We start from the raw sequence: 16,513 nt of genomic DNA on the forward strand, positions 1-16,513 counted from the left end.
TTTTATATATGTATAAAATTGCTTTATTTAAAATACTTAGCCTTCATAAAACATGAATTGTACAATTCAAAATGAAAAGTACTTAATGAAAATAAACCCACTGTTCCCACTCCTGTTGATTTATATACACTTGAGCTATAAATATATACATGTCTATATGTAGAAAAAAAAGGATGGCATCGTGTTGTTGTTCAACTCAGATTAATTGTTATTAAGGCTCTTCTATGGAAGGCCCGCCCCAGTTTGGTTTATTAAATAGCAGAACGTCCATGGAAGGGAAAAATCCTTCAATCATTAGAAACAGATTCAAAAAAAACAAAGCACGTTATTTAAGGACAGCTGCAGCAAAGTGGAAACCGAGGAGTCACAAGTTTCAATCCATACTTTGTACAATAGTACTAAAATAAATGTGTTATTTGGGCTCTAGCAGTGGAAGACCCTCCTTGATTTGCTTTATTAAATAGCAAAATTATACAGAATATATCAAATCCTTCCATCTTCATCAACTACAGCGGGCTTATAAAGCGTGTCACAATTGAAGGTGAAATGAAATACAGACAGCGCTTTAAACAAAAGAAAAAGAAGAAATCTCATGATACTACATCAGAATGAAATAATATAAAATAACAAATGAGACTCACTCAAATATACAGCAATATACATTTTTTTGTAAACAAACTTAGTTTCAATAGATAATACTCTGTTTACAAGTTCCCCCACGAAGGCAAAAATATTAGTGATATTAAAAATATACCTCATCTGGTCATTTAAACCAGTAACAACCACCAGCACTTTGTGGCTCACTGTGGTTTAAACTGGGCTCCATGACAGCAACTGGACATCATGTCAACACCCAATGAGACACCACAGCCGTTCAATGCGGGCATTGTCTTTGAAAGGGTAGCAATTAATTCACTCTCAGGGTATCAAAACTGATGTCCTATTGTCTTTTTGTGGTTTTTCACTGTCGCGTGCCGGGCGGCAAGGTGAGGTTGGCCATCAGCTCATGGACAGACGTAAATATGGTGCACTCCCCTGGACAGGAAAGAAACACATGCAAAAAAAAACATAAGAGTCTGATTTACCATGCAGGTCAAAATCAGGACCTACACTAGGTATTGTATTAAAAAAACAGTATGAATTATATTGATTTCAGTATAAAATATCAATGTATCATTTTGATCCTATTCAGAAAGACCGTTTTACCTTATTACGCACAGCTCAATAGTATCAGCTGTTCAAGACAGTTCTATTCAAAAGTGCACATATGACGACATCTTTTGTTTATTGTGGTTTTAAAAAATGCATAAAATTCATTGTTATGGTGGGTTTTATGAAATAATTTGCTGTAGAATGCTACAGTTTTAGGATTGAGAGGCAGTCTCACCCTGTCTGGCAGGGTGCATCTCATTGAACCGCTTCAGGATGTTTGAAACCATGAGAGCCGCCGCCCCGGACGAGCTGTGCTGCCTAGGGATGTCAGCCTGCTGGGTGAGCCCCGACGCCATGTCGTACACGATGGGGACAATGATGCTGACGGGCTCCTGCGGCACGGGCACACGCTGTGTCAGCTGCAACTGTGGAGGGTGCCAAAAAAACAGCGTCAGAGTTTGAATGATACATGCTGAACGCTTGCAATGACTTGCACTTACAAAAAACAGCATCTTGGACTTGAGGACCACGGCGATGGTTCCAGGTGGAGCAATGGGGGGAGCGCTGGGAGGTATGGTCAGGCAGAATTGGACGTTCCACTTCAGCTGGCCAGCTTGGTCTGGGAACTGCAAGAGAATGATCACACGTTTACAAAATGGTAGAGCACCGATTAATTGTCAAAAAGTAGTACATATACTAATATGGGTATACGGGCTTCCCTGGTCCATGGAAGAGTCACTAAATGAAATGTTCAAATGTTTTGTTGCTGTTTTACATCCATTTTCTGGGTTTGGTCATGTGATCTTCACAAGCTTTATACACTTTATGTTTACAATATCTTAAAATTGCAGGAACAACCAACCAGTTCGAGCTTCATGATGCGGACACAGTCCCTGAGGATGTGCGTGGGTGCCCCTAAAAGCTTCGTGAAGGCATTCAAAGTGTTGTACTTGAAAGGGGGGCCGGCAACCTTGAAAAGAGAACATGAAATGGGGCATCATTAGAACAGCCTTTGCAGCATGCACTTTGGCCAGACACACTGTAGTCAGGACCACACATCTCCTTTGTTTGTATGCAACTTCCTGACTGCGTTTTTTGCCTTTCTGCATTTGCAAGAACATCGATAGAAGAACCACGGACAGTGCGTACCCGTGTCTCAAAGAACTTCTCCAGCACTTGAAGTTCCTCCTGGGACCAGGGACCTGCATTCTCCGGAGTGACCTTGAGTTGCAAGGTCTGGTAGTTCTTTGGATTAAGAGCCACGCGACACTTGAGCACATCCGTTTTGAACATGATCACGCCAGGCTCGTTGGAGTTCACGATGGATAGCTGCATAGGGCGCAAACAGTAAGTGGAGGCACAGAAAAAATATACTCCCGATTTGCTGATGTGTCAGCGGCTCACATTGGCTTCCTGATGAATGATCCGCTGTAGGTGTCGTCTCATGATGACCGAACCTAGGAAGCGCTCTAGCGGTGAGCAGAGGTAGCTGCCCGCCAGGCCCGGCACTAGGCATGGGGTGGGCGAGGGGAGCAGAAGCACGTGCAGGGCATTGTGGGTGAGGATAGTTGGGATGGAGGCGGCCCAGGGACGCTGAGGTAGCTTGCGAGGTGGAGGCATACTGGTTGGCATGATTTGGGAACCTACATGAAAGAATCCAAAGATTTACACACAAGCTGGCAATATTGGCAACATTTTCACCTTTGAGATGATTTTCAGTGAAACTACAGTGAAACTCCAAAGTTGAACATAAATCATAACATTTTCACATGATTAATTATTATTATCATCATTATCAGACAGGTCACATTCTGTGGTGGCTTCACAAAAAATGCCCCAAAAAGCTTTTAGGAAATTAAAGGACAGGCTATCAAGACGTAAAGAGAGAACGAGAAATTGAGTTACTTCTAAATATTAAATATGAATGTTGATAAAACAATTGTCCAACATATGTTCCTCAGATAAAACCCCATAGCATGACACAAAAATATTTAAAGCCCCCGCCCCCTTCTGTTTTCTGACACGATTTGGAAAACAGTTTACTTTTAAAAAAGCACAGATATATAGCAAGTTCATGTACATGTGGTGATTGAAGAGAGGTATTTACTAGTTCCAGCACGCGGAGAGTGAGGGTCAGGAATTGGCGAGTGCAGTGACGGGTTCCCAGGGGACATGCCATGGATCCTCGCCCCAGGAGATGGACCTGAGACCTGGGGAGAGCCTGGCCACTGGCCCCTGTGGCTTGGAGACACCATGGCGTAGGGAGAGCTGGGGTCCAGAGCACCTGGTGTGAGGGAGAGTGACAATTTTGATACACACAAAAATAAACCAAGACAAAAGAGTAAATACACAACCCTGTGTGCCTGCTCTTTTGAAGTCATGTGTTATTGTCCCGCACGCAACCTAAACAACAGCTCGGCAAGGGAAGTTGGTGTTCAGGCAGCTTCGAGAACCCCAGAGCCGTGCCCGTCTTACCGTGCGGGCTGGCAAAGCTTGTCTGACCCATGGCTATGCCCAGAGAAGATGGAGACGGGGTGGGGCCGAAAGGAGAGGGGGCCCTCAACGCTCCACTAGGGGAGCCAGAGGCATGGATGTTCCCTGCACATACATACACCACATCTCGTCAAGACTGAGCAGCTCGGTCACTCACTCATTCACACACGCAGTCTCTTTCAACCTCAAGTGCACATGCTAAACCTGGGCAGCACGGTTGGCGGGCTGAGATGGCGCAACATGGAAGGGGCAGGACTTCAGGTGTGTGCGTATTTGAAAAATGTAGTTTGAAAAAAAGAGAGATGTAAATAAAACGACTGCTCCTTCTCCATGAAATGGACTTGCTCAAGGAGGTCAGCATGGCGAGGACACTACATGGCAGGCCGAAGAAGCTCGCATGAAGCAAACAATATCCACTAGCGTATTTGTTTTCCCATATATTACCTGGTGATTGCGTGGGCATCATGGATGGTGAAGGAGTGACGTTGGCGTGGTAGTTTGGTGGCGGTGACGTCAGCGGCGGGTATACGCTGCCGCCAGCGCCCCTCATAGTTTGCGGTTGAGTCTGCAGCTGGCTCACGAGCGTGTCCATCATGTCTACGCCCACTGGCGACGGCGGGTTGTCATCTTCATTAACCGAACGCCTGCGGGCGTCCTGGTTGCTGTCTACGAACATGCTCAAAAATGTCTGGAAAGAGAATATTTAGGAACACTGTGAGTTCTTAAAAGGGGTCAAAGTGGATAATACAATACAAATCAATCAGCGTAACTCCACGAGACTTACTTTGAGTCCAGGAGCCGGGGAAAAGCCCTCCACAATCTTGGTATTGTCAAAGAGACTGTATGCGCCATCCCTGATGGCCACCACACCGCGACTCCGGCAGTAGATGTCGATGCAGTAAATGTTGCGAAAGGCCAGGCGGATATGTGTAGGCGACTGGGGCAATATAGAAAAGCACTGGTAGGCAGTGTTGGTGCGCTGGGTCAGACCCAACATTGGCACGGTCGGTAGTTTGTTGATGGCATTCAGAGGGGCCTGCGTGTCGTAAAGCACCTGCAAGAAGAAAACGAGCACATCTACATTCTCTAAAGAAAATAAATTATCGGAATGGACCAATTTAATTTATTTATATAGGTATTTAAACCATTTTAACCAGAGTGTCTGGTATTTTCTTTGAATGGTGATGCCATGTCTTTGAGAATTTTGCTTGGCACGAGCCTTTGTCGTAAAAATCTGTCCCTCACCGATGTTTATACAGAACAAACACGGAAAAGAATGAAGAAATGTCAGCTGGAGACTGTACATGCTGCCTGCATGTTTACCTGCAACAGCTGAATGACATTGGGGTTCTTGTTGAACATCTCCTGCAGCTGGTGAAGGATGATGTTGTGGCAGTTTGAGCAGCCTGAGTTGGGCCCCACGGTGCCGAGGGCCAGGTGGAAGCGATGGCTGTTGGAATTCCACTGGATGGTGACGGAGCTCCCTTTGGTGGTTCCGTAACACAGCACCAGCTTGCGGAAGTTGTACAGACGCACTTCCGAAAACAGGCCGAGGTACGACGGCAACTCTGGAAAATCACAAGGACATATTTGTTCGACAGTAGTCTATTGAATTGCAGATGTGAACTAACACTTTATGAAACATACTGTACAATTCTCATACAGGATTTGTTACATTGTGTAGGCCCTTAGGGGTTCCACTGTATAATCCAATTCAAAATGGTGGTCTGATCATAAAAGCCATTGGTACCTGGCAGTGCCCGAGAGAAGTGAAGCACACACTGGTACAGCTGACTGATGGCGCTCCAGTCATTGAGAAACATTTCAACCACTTTGCGACCACCCACAGGCTCTGACAAGGGGTTCTCATAGGTGAGGTACACGTGCCGTGTGGAGGCTGCCAAAGACAAGATTTGAGGTCGGTGTAAAGTGTGCAAATAACACAGTGGAGGGGAAAAAAAAAAGCAGACTGTGCTGCGTACATTGCTCTTTGCTGTTAGTGCTGTTGAGAGGGCAGTTAGCCAGCACTAGCTCAGCCACCCATGTCCGGTTGTTCCTGCCTTGCAGACGGAAAGTGCAGTCCAGGAGGGAACGCTCCAAAGCTCTTCTGGTCTCCTCACCCACACCTTTGCAAGGAGGGATCCTACAAGAACATTGCATTTATGTTTGTGTGATAACTCAACTCTACAGTATCCTAGATGTAAGCTTAGACTCCATACAATACAATGCAACATAATTTATAGAGCCCATTTCAAAACAGCTACAGCTGTGACAAAGCACTTTACATATACTGTAACATAAAATATAGAATAATAATATAAGATACTCCTTTTACTTCATCTATGTGGAGTTTTTGGAATCAAATCTGTGAGTTTTCAAATATGCGTGGGATTATTAGATACACGTGTGCTTATAATGTGGTCGTATTACTTAAGTAGCCGGATGGCGTGACTGCTGCCGTCTCCTTCCACTTGCACACCCTGGTTGGGAATTTCCATGTTGGACAGCTACAACACAATGAACAAAATGGGCGGTGACAACAAAAGTGAGTTTAATTGAGCAAGGCGCATAAATTGAATGGAGGAATAATTTGAGCTGTCAAGTTACTGTGACTCACTTCCGTTCTCAGGCCAACAAAAGGCATGTTGGTGTCACACATGGCCACGAGGTGTGCCAACTCCTTGTTGAAGGCACTCATCTCTCCTGACCGCTTGGGCTTCTTTGGCTCTGTTTCTGCCTGCTCTCCAGTCATCTACAGACACATTGACAGGAAATCTAGAATTATGACTATAACAACGCAATACTATAACATAAAACATTTATTATGAAGCTTGTGTATTCCTACCAATGTTTTATTGTTTTATTATAGAAGACAGACTTCTGATCTCCTATAAACTAGGGTACACTTTTGTGCTTCTCAGTGGTTCTTCTTTTTTGCACTTGTGGCAGTTAATGTTTAAAACAACATATTCTGCCATTAGATGGTATAATTCATATAAAATGTCAGATAATGTTTTCTTTTCGACCAACTTTTCAATTATCTGGAAATTATTTTTCAATTTCCATAATTTACTAACAATGGAAAATAGAGTACGTATTGGGATACAGCAAAAACAAATAGGAAGTAGCTGAGCACTGTGGAACAAAATACCAATGCTGACCTTTCTCTTGGAGACAGCCCGGTGCGTTCGCGTCAATGTGGTGTCTTGGACGAGGTGCTCAAGGTTGGGCTTGAAATTCTGCAGGAGCTGTGCGCACATGGGCCCGTCGTCACCTTCCAACTGAGTCACGAACAGGAAGGAGTACTTGTACTGCAGCGCTGTCGGGTTGCTCGGTAAATCAACCATTTCCACCACCTAAGCACCAAGGCAGAAAGAATGAACCATGTAGAAAATGGGGTGAGATGTCTGACGCTTATTGCTACTGTGTGATGGAGGAGATTGACTAACAATGTAGTACTGCGGGAGACGTGTGAGCTTGATGAAGAGCTTGTTCTTGCTCAATTTTCCCACAGGGTGTGTAGCAGCGTTGGAAAGGTGAAGGACGTCAGTACACACGGTGGGAAGGTGCTTCACTGACTGCCTACAGCGTTGTTCACCCAGCCAGAATCTGTCCACAATGGCAGGAGGAAAAAAAAAAAAAAAGGCTTCATCACATCCCTAACACTTTCTTGCTCAGACTTCAAGTTGTCATGACAGCTATTCTGGCCATCTTGACAAGCCAGAATCATCTAAAAACATCAATGAAGTTTTGCTGTTCTCTTTCAGTTGTAGATATTCACTGCCTGCTCTTTGACAGGCAGACTTACCGGAGTTGTTGGAGCCACGAGAGAATGCGCTTTGTGTCGTCATTGATAGTCTTCTCAATGTCGTCCAGCATTGATTGATCTAAGGGAAGAAAGCAACGTCGTTTCAGAACCACAGATAAATGTGACAGCTCCCAACGGCTTCCACTTACCTAATCCATACAGCATGGGTTGCAACATGCCAGAATGTAAATCGACAAAGATATGGAGGCACTCTGAGCGACCGCACGGCTCCAGGATGGGAATGACCAGAGTTGGTAGAGCGGTTTCAATGAATGCTGAGGTTGAGAGACAAAAGCACACAGTCATTCTTTTCTGACAATAAAGGTATGAATTTAATAAAAAAAGAGCAATAGATGTGCAGCCATTTTGTTATATTTAATTTTAGGTGGCTGCACTGTTAGAGGACACGCTTTTCATGAGAGGATGAGAAGTTTGCATGGTTGTCTTTATGAGAAATGGGAGTTAAATACATACAGCTGTCACAAGGATTGTTGCCTTTCAGAATGGCCTTCAGCTCAAGCAACTTCTGGTGGGAGCGTGCGTGAACACTGTCGATCAAAAGCTTCTCCACGGACAAATGGTCAATCTATAAAGTTGGAGGAAGGCAAAAGTTATTCATTTCTGACACACACAAACTGTCAACTTTGAACGAGTGTAACTTACTTTCATTGCTCTCTCCATCAATTTGGAGTCACACGCAGGTAGAGGGGGCTCGTGGGAGATCTGCAGCGGCTTCGATCCATCTGATTCGTCAATCTTGATGGTGACTTTATGTACAGAGGCCGTACCCGTTTTCCTACCAAGCACCTGTTGGCTGCAGATAATCAAAGAACACATGGTTAAGTTTTGGTTTGAGACGCTTTGTTGGTGCGACGCATATACAAACAGCGAGAATTCAGGGTGTTGAAATCAAGGCTATGATAGATAACGAAAATTAACAAAATAACCAAACTAACCCTGAAGAAATGTTCAGCCACGAAACAAAATGACGGTTATAAAAAAGCCTAAACATTTTTTGTGGTGTGACTTTCGACTTAATCACACTTCCGGTTTCTTTTGATATATTCTCTATCATGACATATTTTGATTTATATTTGACATGACTTGTCATTTTTCCTTCACAAAAGAAAACAAGTAACAAAAAACTGGCAGGTTTTGGAGGGAGCTGGAAGGTATTAGTGGTATTTCTTCAAAGAGGAAAGTTTATTTGTATGATTAGAGTTACTAGCGTGGTCATATGACAAATACAACTTAGCCAACTCACCGCTGCATTGTTCAGCCACTTATTCGTTGTTTGCTATTTATTTATCTATTTGTTTGTTTGTTTATTTCCGCCTTTTTTTTTTTTTTGGCAGTGGCAAGGTCCCGAGTAAAATAAATGGAAAGCTGAGGTATTCAATCAAAGACTCTTTTAAGGTATTACGTAGTATGTGGTCACCCGAGTGTTCATGGCAAGGCTATTTAAAGGCTTACTTCCAGACAGAGAGGGTGAGGTATTTTGCTGGCATGTATCTCTCCTCCTGCACCAGGTCCCCCCAGCGCTCCCTGATTAGCATTAAGGTCTGCGAGTGGAGAACCTCCAGCTGCAGCGAAAGACAGAAGGAGTCTGGAGACAGAGCAGTTAAAGAAGACACGTGTGGGAAAGAACCAAGTAAGTATCACACTCATTCTCCCATCAGCATTCAACATTCGTTCGGGCACGTATCCTTCGTCACAGCACCAGTAAAAAGAGGCGTTTGTCCGCCACACAGGCTGCTCTTTGAAGTGGTGGGATGCACTGCTCGTTCTGGTGCAGGAAAGCCAGAGCGGAGATGCACTGATTAGCATTATTTAGCACAGGCATGCAGTACACTAAAAGCAAAATAAAGGACCTCTATTTCTTCTACCGCATTTCACCCTCTTAAAACATGTTTGGCTAATTAATGCTTGCTGAATGTGACCAACAAACAAGCTGGTTCTACTTTCCCTATCCTTGAGTAGAATTAGATGGAGACTGACGACTAACATTTCCGCTGTAAAGGTATCAAGTAGTGACACACAAACACAAACAACAAAAGGATACGCAAACAGTTGTACATGTCCTGTAGCGGTTTCTCATCTGCACACAGGCGTGCTTGCACCAGCTCGTGAATATAGTTCACCTGCAGGCTGTGCACCAAGGCTCGGCCATCTGTTTTAAGAAGATGAAAAAATATGAACTTGCAAATGACAACACCTTCCATCACTTCATCCTTACCCCCAGTTTCCTTGTCCTCCACCAGAATCTCCAACTTTAGCAGCCTCCAGGGAATGTCTGGGTCATCGCCCATCACTGTCAACGTGGCCTCAAATTCTCCCTCCACTCGAAACTTCACACGGCCATTAGCTGCATGTGCAAATGTGCGTGTAAAAGAATACTCAAAGGAGCTAAAGACAGACATGATTAAGGATGCTTACCAACTGTAAGGTTGGCTAACTGGGGGGGCAAGTCTGTGGTAACGAGGCGGTGTCGTAGGATCTGATTCAGCTGGTTCAGGGTGGTCACTTTCTCCACTTTAGTAATAGGGTCAGGCGGAATGATTTTATCCTATGCAAAAAAGACCAGAGTAGATGGTTAATGTCTTACCTTGTTGAAAGGTATACTATTGAATGCATGACTATAGCTGGACATAGTATTGCCCACTTAGTGCTAATTTTTGCTTGACATATTTTTCTAAAAAAAAGAAACTAGAAACAGATAATCTATGAAGTAGTCATTGATTAGCAAAACACTCAGAGAAAAAAACTTACTTTGAGCCATGCTGAAAGCAGAATTGCTGACTTACTCGTATGCAGGTGGGCAAGCGTGGGTAGGAGCCCGTTGTGAGGACGTCAATGGCGAAGGGGATGGCGAAGCTGGGCAGGCGTGCATGCACCAGGGCATCTCGGGCGAGTGATGCTAGCCGGTCCGCTGTGTCCACAAACAAGATGGTCTGCTGATCCAAGAAGCTGGAGATCATCTGTCACCATGGATATCCCAAGTTTTAAAGTGAAAATCGTGCAATATCATGAATAGATTTTTATTCTTTACGTAAACTTACAGCACATTTCTCCACCTTGCCCGCGTTGCTTGCCCACTTTACCAGGGCCAAGAGGCGCACAAATAGCTGCCGGGTACGACTGGCAAATTGGACAATCTCGATTTTCCTTGAATTAAAGTGTTCATTATAAGATTATGTTAACATAAACACATGTGACACACTGAGTAAGTGAAATAAAAACACTTAACATACCTCTCCATGTCTGTTTTCCTTGGAAGCCTAAAAAACATTAGAACTGTATTAGAGCCAACGTATATTGTTTTGATCCCTAGGGTTCGAACCCAGGTTATGAACCACTGATTTTGAGAAATGGCATAAGTCTTTTGCAGACATAACAGTCCCCACAGAGCCAGCGAGATGTCAGGCATTGTTTTGGTGGGGTTTATTTTAATTAATGTATATTATGTCATTTGTATGAATAAATGTTATGTATTTAGTTTTTTTTTTCAGGTTCTACTTCAATCATGTCACACCGTTCTTTGGCTCGTCAATGCAGCACACGCAGGAAGCCGCTTACCTGTTTTCCGGGTTCAGTCACGTGATCTTCCACATCACGAGCCAGTTTAGACCGAGCTGGCTTTAAGGGGACGAATTTGAAATCTGACTTGTTTAAGAAACAATCGCATTGCTAATGTAGTTTGGATTACTACTGATAATTAACACATGAATGCTTTTGAACATTATTCTTTCGAACCACATTAGATGTGAGAAGGTGTACCTAATGAAGTGATCGGTGAGTGTTCCCCTCTCGTGGTCAAGACAGATAATATTTGGAGGTTACCCCAGCCCCTTCCCTTATGAAGTTAATTATTTTTAATTTACGATGAACACTTTTTAAGATGAAATCAACTGTGTGTGTATATGTATGTGTGCACAGGGCAAACATCCCGGCTATCCTAGCCTAGCTTTTGAGGCCTCCATTGCTTCATCTACTTACAGCTCCGCCAGCAGGGTGATTTCATGGTAGGTTCTCTGCAGAAGGAAGTCAATGAGCAGACTCAGCCGTATCCCATGTGTAGCCATGGCTCCCGGTGCTGGTGGCTGGGGCCCCGAGACAACCGGGCCCCCAAGTGGCACCAGCTGCCCGTCTGCGCCGATCTGCACTGGAGCCATTTTACAATGACGATAGCGACGAGTTAGCTAGCGACGAGGTTCGACCGGCGCTAAAACGCAGTACTATCGGCTTGTGGTGGCCAATATCCAGAAGGAAAGTGTTAAGCCGCGGGCTAACTACATCTCTCTCGTTGGACGAGTTGAGTTATTTCAACGGAAGTGTCTCTAACAGGCACTTTAACCTGGGAACGCGGTTGGGGAATATATTCAACGCTGCTCGGCCGCCATCTTTGCTAAGGGAGCTCATTAGTAAGTAGGCTGGTGAAGGAGAAAACCCAAACAAGAGTCTCGGGGAGTAGGAGTTAGTGACAGTATATTCTATGCTAGTTTGCGACCAATTAGATATTGCCATGGTTGATTTTTATTTTGGGTGCAATAATTTTTTATAACTTGTTTTATTTTTATAAAATTCTGTAGCGTTTTGAATGAAAACAAAATGGTAAATTATTACACAATTGACACAGACAAAAAGGATCAACCGGAGTCAAATTTCTTGTTTGGCATCCACAAACAATAGAAATGTGTAATCACAACATATTGGTACAGTTTAAAAAGCAAACCGACAAAAAGTGTTCAGATATTTTTGTTGCATTTCAAAGGGTAACTGGTAACAAAACACATGCATTTCTCACTGTTATTAGAGGTGAAGACAAGTGGCAAATTTGGTATTTTAACAAAAAAAAAAACATGAAGCTGGAGCACATAATTTGTTTTCACAGGCCAAATGATGTAGTGGGCAGGATCTGGCCCCCAGTCCTTGAGTTTGACACCTGGGTTGTAAGTGAAAGAACACAAAGCAACTATGTTACGGAGCAGCTTTTGTTTTAAATAAGAGCCTTGAAAATTGAACAAGACCAAAGCCACATCGTGTATAGAATACCAACGATGTCACGCAGACAGAACATAGCACTTAAGCAAGAGGGGTCGGGACAAAATATTGGCTTTGCAATGTACTATATCATTGTTTCTTAAGACAGTACCAATCACTGCCATCGATTTAGCTTCTGTTTGGTGAAAACCCAATACGTACCATTGTGAAGCTCCATTTAGTCTCCATAGGCTACCCATTTCCCATGTGTTTACACGATTTTTCCATTCCTTCCATCACATATTGACGTATTGTTGTCTTCCAATGTTTCAATTACCACACAATGTTGTGATGTGACACAATAACATCACAATCCTACTGAAATTTCTCTGCTACTGCTCATATATGTACAATATCCATGGATTGTTTTTGATAAATTTGTATAAAGTTGGCTTCGAGTTAGTTGACAATATGTAAATTTTTAAAATACTAACCCTACCACCACATAAATTTATTTGACAGGAGGACATATTTATATAAAAGAGAAGGGACAATAAAATATTTGGATTTTACCCTAATATTTTGTCTGCCTTTAGTTTGATTGCCTTGCAATGTTTTGGTTTTCTTCACATTGCACGTGCGACGTTCCTCTACCCTCGGATGACGGAAAGCCAAAACGGCTGCCCCCGTTAAAATATTATTTAGATTTAATTAAAAGTTTCCGTCTGTATTCTTGACTCGTGCATGATGAAAACTCCACATTATCCATCTGCATATACAAATGGCCATTTATTATGAGTTTTAAAAAAAAACATACGGGGAAAGGCCACAACCACGTCCGTGTTCTCGCGCGAATGTATAAAGATGATACGCACATGAACATCACAGACTTGTAAGAATTCTGCAAGGCCCCTTTATAAATCGTTGTTGTATTAGTCTCTGAACCATACGTGAGTATGCGAACAAACGACATGTTCCTTAAGAGTTAACCGACATCAACACTAGTAGTTGGACAATAGTGCGATTACAGTAGTTTATTCGGGTTCAACACTTGAAGTTGAAGCATTAATAGCGCAATTACAGTAGTTTATTCGGGATCGGGAAGTTTGGCTTTATAGTATTTTTTCCCAACGAGTACAACGCTGGATAGCGGCGAGTAACGGGTAAGCAACCCCAATTATTAATTTCGCGTTGACAGTACTTTACACAGAGAAATATGGCATAGTTAATAAGCAAGACTTGATTTAATGTGACTTAAAGCAACAATGCCAACAACAATCTGGCTAGTTTCACTTGCTCTTGACAGGCTCCGCGGCCATTTTGAAAGTGGAGTTCAAGGTTCCACCATTTTTCGAGTGCCATAATGGGTGCACCTGTTAAAAACACAAAATTGTCGACTTTTCGTGTTTCACTGGAACGCAACATTGGTGGGCGGCGATGGTCTTTCGGGCTGAGCTCATCGTCCAGTTTTAGCCAAACCCCGGAGCTGGATTTTAACGGATCCGGACTCTCTCAGGCGATCAGACTGGACCAGTTAAATGCACTTTCCGTTCAGCTGATGTGTTGACTGGGCTGCTCCACGGCTGCAGCGCAATCTCTCCTTACAGACGAGGGCCGACGCTTTTGGAGTTGGACTCCGCTGCTCTGGCCTATTTTAAAACGGAGCGCCGCTCGCACCCGACTGCGCTTCCGCCATGTTGTACTGATTCAAGTTGTACGTGAGTGACTGCTGCTGGGACCGAAGTGACAAGCCCCAGAAATTGGTCGAGAGTCGGGGGGCTGTGACTGCGCCGGTGACGCAGGGAAAAACACCCAGAAGCAAGAGAGGGGAAACGTCGGAATTAGAGATCTTTCTAGCAGTGGGTCGGTGTCTCCTGCGAAAAGCCGTCACCAGTACCAGGCCACGCTTATATAATATACGACGACGCCGCCGCTCAAGGCTGGATGTAGCCGGTGAATAGAGGGGAAGTCATATCAAATTCCTGGTGAGTTGTTAGCTAACTAGCTCCGTAGGCTAACGCTTGAGGGGATTGTTAGCCGCACGGCTAGCAAGTTACTAGCGTCAGCTGCTGTGGTGCACGGCAGGTAACCAACTATTGCATTGGTGTCATTTGTGCTTCTCATGTGCTGAGATGCAGTCCATTCACGCCTATCGCTTTTTTATTGTGTAATCGTGTGACAAGGTGGTTAAACTGCGATTCATTGTCCTAACATCACGTACGTTCCCACGAACTCACCCGGTTTTACTGGCTACTGCTAGCTACCCGTCAATTGTCGACACTGTCTACTAACTGAACACTTTCGATACGTGTTTTGTCTAGCAGTGTTAAAATGTATGAGTTAGATAATAGGTATTCACAACCTTAATGAAGATCATATGTGGTAAATGCTCCATTGTATTGGATGGTTTTATTCCCATTTGGTATTACCGAAAGTGCATCGTTGTTATGAGTTAAAAACTTGGATGATAGAAGTCTAAACTCAGGAAATAGACGACCCCTGTGTTCAGTTATAGCTCTTGTTACTCATGAGCAGATCACCTTTTATCTTTTCACTAAACAATGGCCGTCTTCTTGCTCTCAAAAGTTGATTTACATACAAGTTGGACAAAATGCTTAAATGTTGAGTCATATGAGCTCGGCGCTTGTCAAAATAGAACGGGGTTAGCTAACTGCACTGACTTGGGACGTTAGCACCAATGGCTACCATCGTTAGCGCGTCCCAAGCTAACTGCAAATGGCGTTTCGGAAACACAACTTGGTCAACGGGGAACGCCTCACAAGCCCACCCAGACTTTGTTGCTGGTAGTGTGGGACGCAAACAGAATTCACCCTCTTGTCATTCGCTTATTAATGCGTTTTCTATGGGAGCGGTTAACGTAATGCCAGGCCGGGCCGAGTGATGATGAGGCCTGCACGATTCAACGCAATTCGCTTTTGACGACAAGGCCTCCACGGAGGCTCGACTGTTTGGGTGGATCGCCTTGCACGTTCGCTAAGCTCTACCTCGAAAAGCAGACGTCAAATAATGCCAGCCATTCATCGCGAATAATTAAAAGGGCTTGTTTTTCCCTCTCCACAATTGTCATCCACTACTTCTTTCTACCATGGACGTCACATTCATTCGTTATCGGTTCGTACTTGACGCTGTGTGAATGCTGCGCGAATGTTGTAAAGCCGGTTCTGTCCAAAAGGCCGGTCGACATGAAGTTTGTTCTAGAATGAGCTTTTAGTGTGTTAATTGTATTGTCAGGTGGGTTAGCAACACCGGTGGGATGGTTGGCTTGGGGGGGCTGGGGTTCAACCATCTTTTGGTTTCGGTTCTTAAATGGCATTTAGTATTTGCAGAGCTAGGATTAAAAACCTGGGTAAATAAATGATTGATAAAATCACTGTTAATTTCAAACGCCATCAAGTGGAAATCATCGGGACACAAACACTTTAATTGACTTTAATAAATGTAAATAAGGAGCCACCAACTATTGGTCAGAAGAGCAGAATTTTACTGGAAATGCATCTTGCTGGACGGACCCTCAAATAAAAAAAGATTTTGGCATAACATTGATAGTTGATGTTTATTGTTTGTGTATGGCATTCAATTTCATTACAAAACGTAATGCATTTTCGGCCTTTATAGTCTTAGTTTTTGCAGTTTGTTGCTTTATTGTGGGTCACATGATCTTTTATCTCTGATCCTCAAAATGATGGAATACAGTCGCGAGCCTGATTGGACGGTTCGGCTAGCCGCCAGTTGATGATCACTGATGTCATAGCAATCATGACTAAAGGTCTATGCTCATCTCGGTCAGTGTGCGTTTAAAATATACATGATCACTATTGCAACTGGTACTCTTAAGGCAGAAATGCGTTCAGTCAAGCCAGTTTTAAGGCTGACTGAATCAGGCTTAAAATTTGCTTCATTACACCAAGTATGCCTAAGAGTGTAATGGAAGTTTCCCCCTTGCAGGAAATTATGGTGGGTGCCAGAGGTTTGACACTGATTGGAAACCTCAGACAAATTTCTGACAAAAGATATTGACGACCCAATCATTAATGACGTGTTGTTCCTTGACGGCGATGT

The 16,513-nt window shown here is 43.7% G+C and overlaps 2 protein-coding genes and 2 long non-coding RNA genes across 11 annotated transcripts in view; 2 read left to right on the forward strand and 2 right to left on the reverse strand.

Annotated features, from left to right (window-relative positions):
* med14 (mediator complex subunit 14) lies at positions 1 to 11,884 on the reverse strand. Of its 3 annotated transcripts, none has more exons than XM_088382199.1 (29): positions 11,450 to 11,884; positions 10,705 to 10,731; positions 10,513 to 10,618; positions 10,258 to 10,431; positions 9,890 to 10,019; positions 9,690 to 9,818; positions 9,516 to 9,623; positions 8,927 to 9,059; positions 8,117 to 8,267; positions 7,928 to 8,039; positions 7,603 to 7,728; positions 7,454 to 7,532; positions 7,095 to 7,254; positions 6,807 to 7,001; positions 6,263 to 6,397; positions 6,076 to 6,152; positions 5,628 to 5,788; positions 5,396 to 5,542; positions 4,969 to 5,213; positions 4,430 to 4,699; positions 4,090 to 4,333; positions 3,628 to 3,750; positions 3,260 to 3,436; positions 2,557 to 2,795; positions 2,302 to 2,481; positions 2,015 to 2,122; positions 1,653 to 1,778; positions 1,388 to 1,577; positions 1 to 1,035 (listed from the first exon to the last, which is right to left on the reverse strand). In XM_088382199.1, the coding sequence occupies exons 1-29, from the start codon at positions 11,623 to 11,625 to the stop codon at positions 962 to 964; spliced, it is 4,302 nt and encodes a 1,433-aa protein (XP_088238325.1). In that variant the 5' UTR covers positions 11,626 to 11,884; the 3' UTR covers positions 1 to 961. The 3 variants fall into 3 exon arrangements, with proteins under 3 accessions (XP_088238325.1, XP_088238324.1, XP_088238326.1); XM_088382198.1 differs by having other exon boundaries at positions 3,233 to 3,436; XM_088382200.1 differs by lacking the exon at positions 3,628 to 3,750 and having other exon boundaries at positions 3,233 to 3,436; positions 11,450 to 11,883.
* On the forward strand, positions 11,036 to 12,324 carry LOC148394070 (uncharacterized). The gene is made up of 2 exons (XR_015859717.1): positions 11,036 to 11,245; positions 11,390 to 12,324. It is a non-coding gene; the product is annotated as an uncharacterized LOC148394070 (long non-coding RNA).
* LOC148394071 (uncharacterized) lies at positions 12,093 to 14,621 on the reverse strand. Its single transcript, XR_015859718.1, has 2 exons — positions 13,007 to 14,621; positions 12,093 to 12,395 (listed from the first exon to the last, which is right to left on the reverse strand). It is a non-coding gene; the product is annotated as an uncharacterized LOC148394071 (long non-coding RNA).
* The window catches only part of usp9 (ubiquitin specific peptidase 9), a 27,337-nt gene continuing 24,187 nt past the window's right edge, over positions 13,364 to 16,513 (forward strand). For 4 of the 6 annotated variants that reach the window (XM_088382191.1, XM_088382195.1, XM_088382194.1 and 1 more), the window contains exon 1: positions 13,871 to 14,418. The gene's annotated coding sequence lies outside the window, so the exon portion shown is untranslated. Of the gene's footprint in view, positions 13,597 to 13,870; positions 14,419 to 16,513 lie in introns of those variants that run through there. The other 2 variants (XM_088382193.1, XM_088382197.1) reach the window with 2 other exon arrangements.

Source organism: Syngnathus floridae, chromosome 8 (assembly GCF_059516105.1).
Source record: "Syngnathus floridae isolate MCC-2025c chromosome 8, RoL_Sflo_1.0, whole genome shotgun sequence".
Lineage (NCBI taxonomy): Eukaryota > Metazoa > Chordata > Actinopteri > Syngnathiformes > Syngnathidae > Syngnathus > Syngnathus floridae.

Coding starts and splice junctions, on each gene's coding strand:
- med14 (XM_088382198.1), bottom strand. CDS start 11,625: ATGGCTCCAGTGCAGATCGGCGCAGACGGGCAGCTGGTGCCACTTGGG. Junction 9,819..9,889: donor GTTAGCCAACCTTACAGTTG/GTAAGCATCCTT, acceptor TTGCACATGCAG/CTAATGGCCGTGTGAAGTTT. Junction 1,779..2,014: donor GCATCATGAAGCTCGAACTG/GTTGGTTGTTCC, acceptor ATTCTCTTGCAG/TTCCCAGACCAAGCTGGCCA.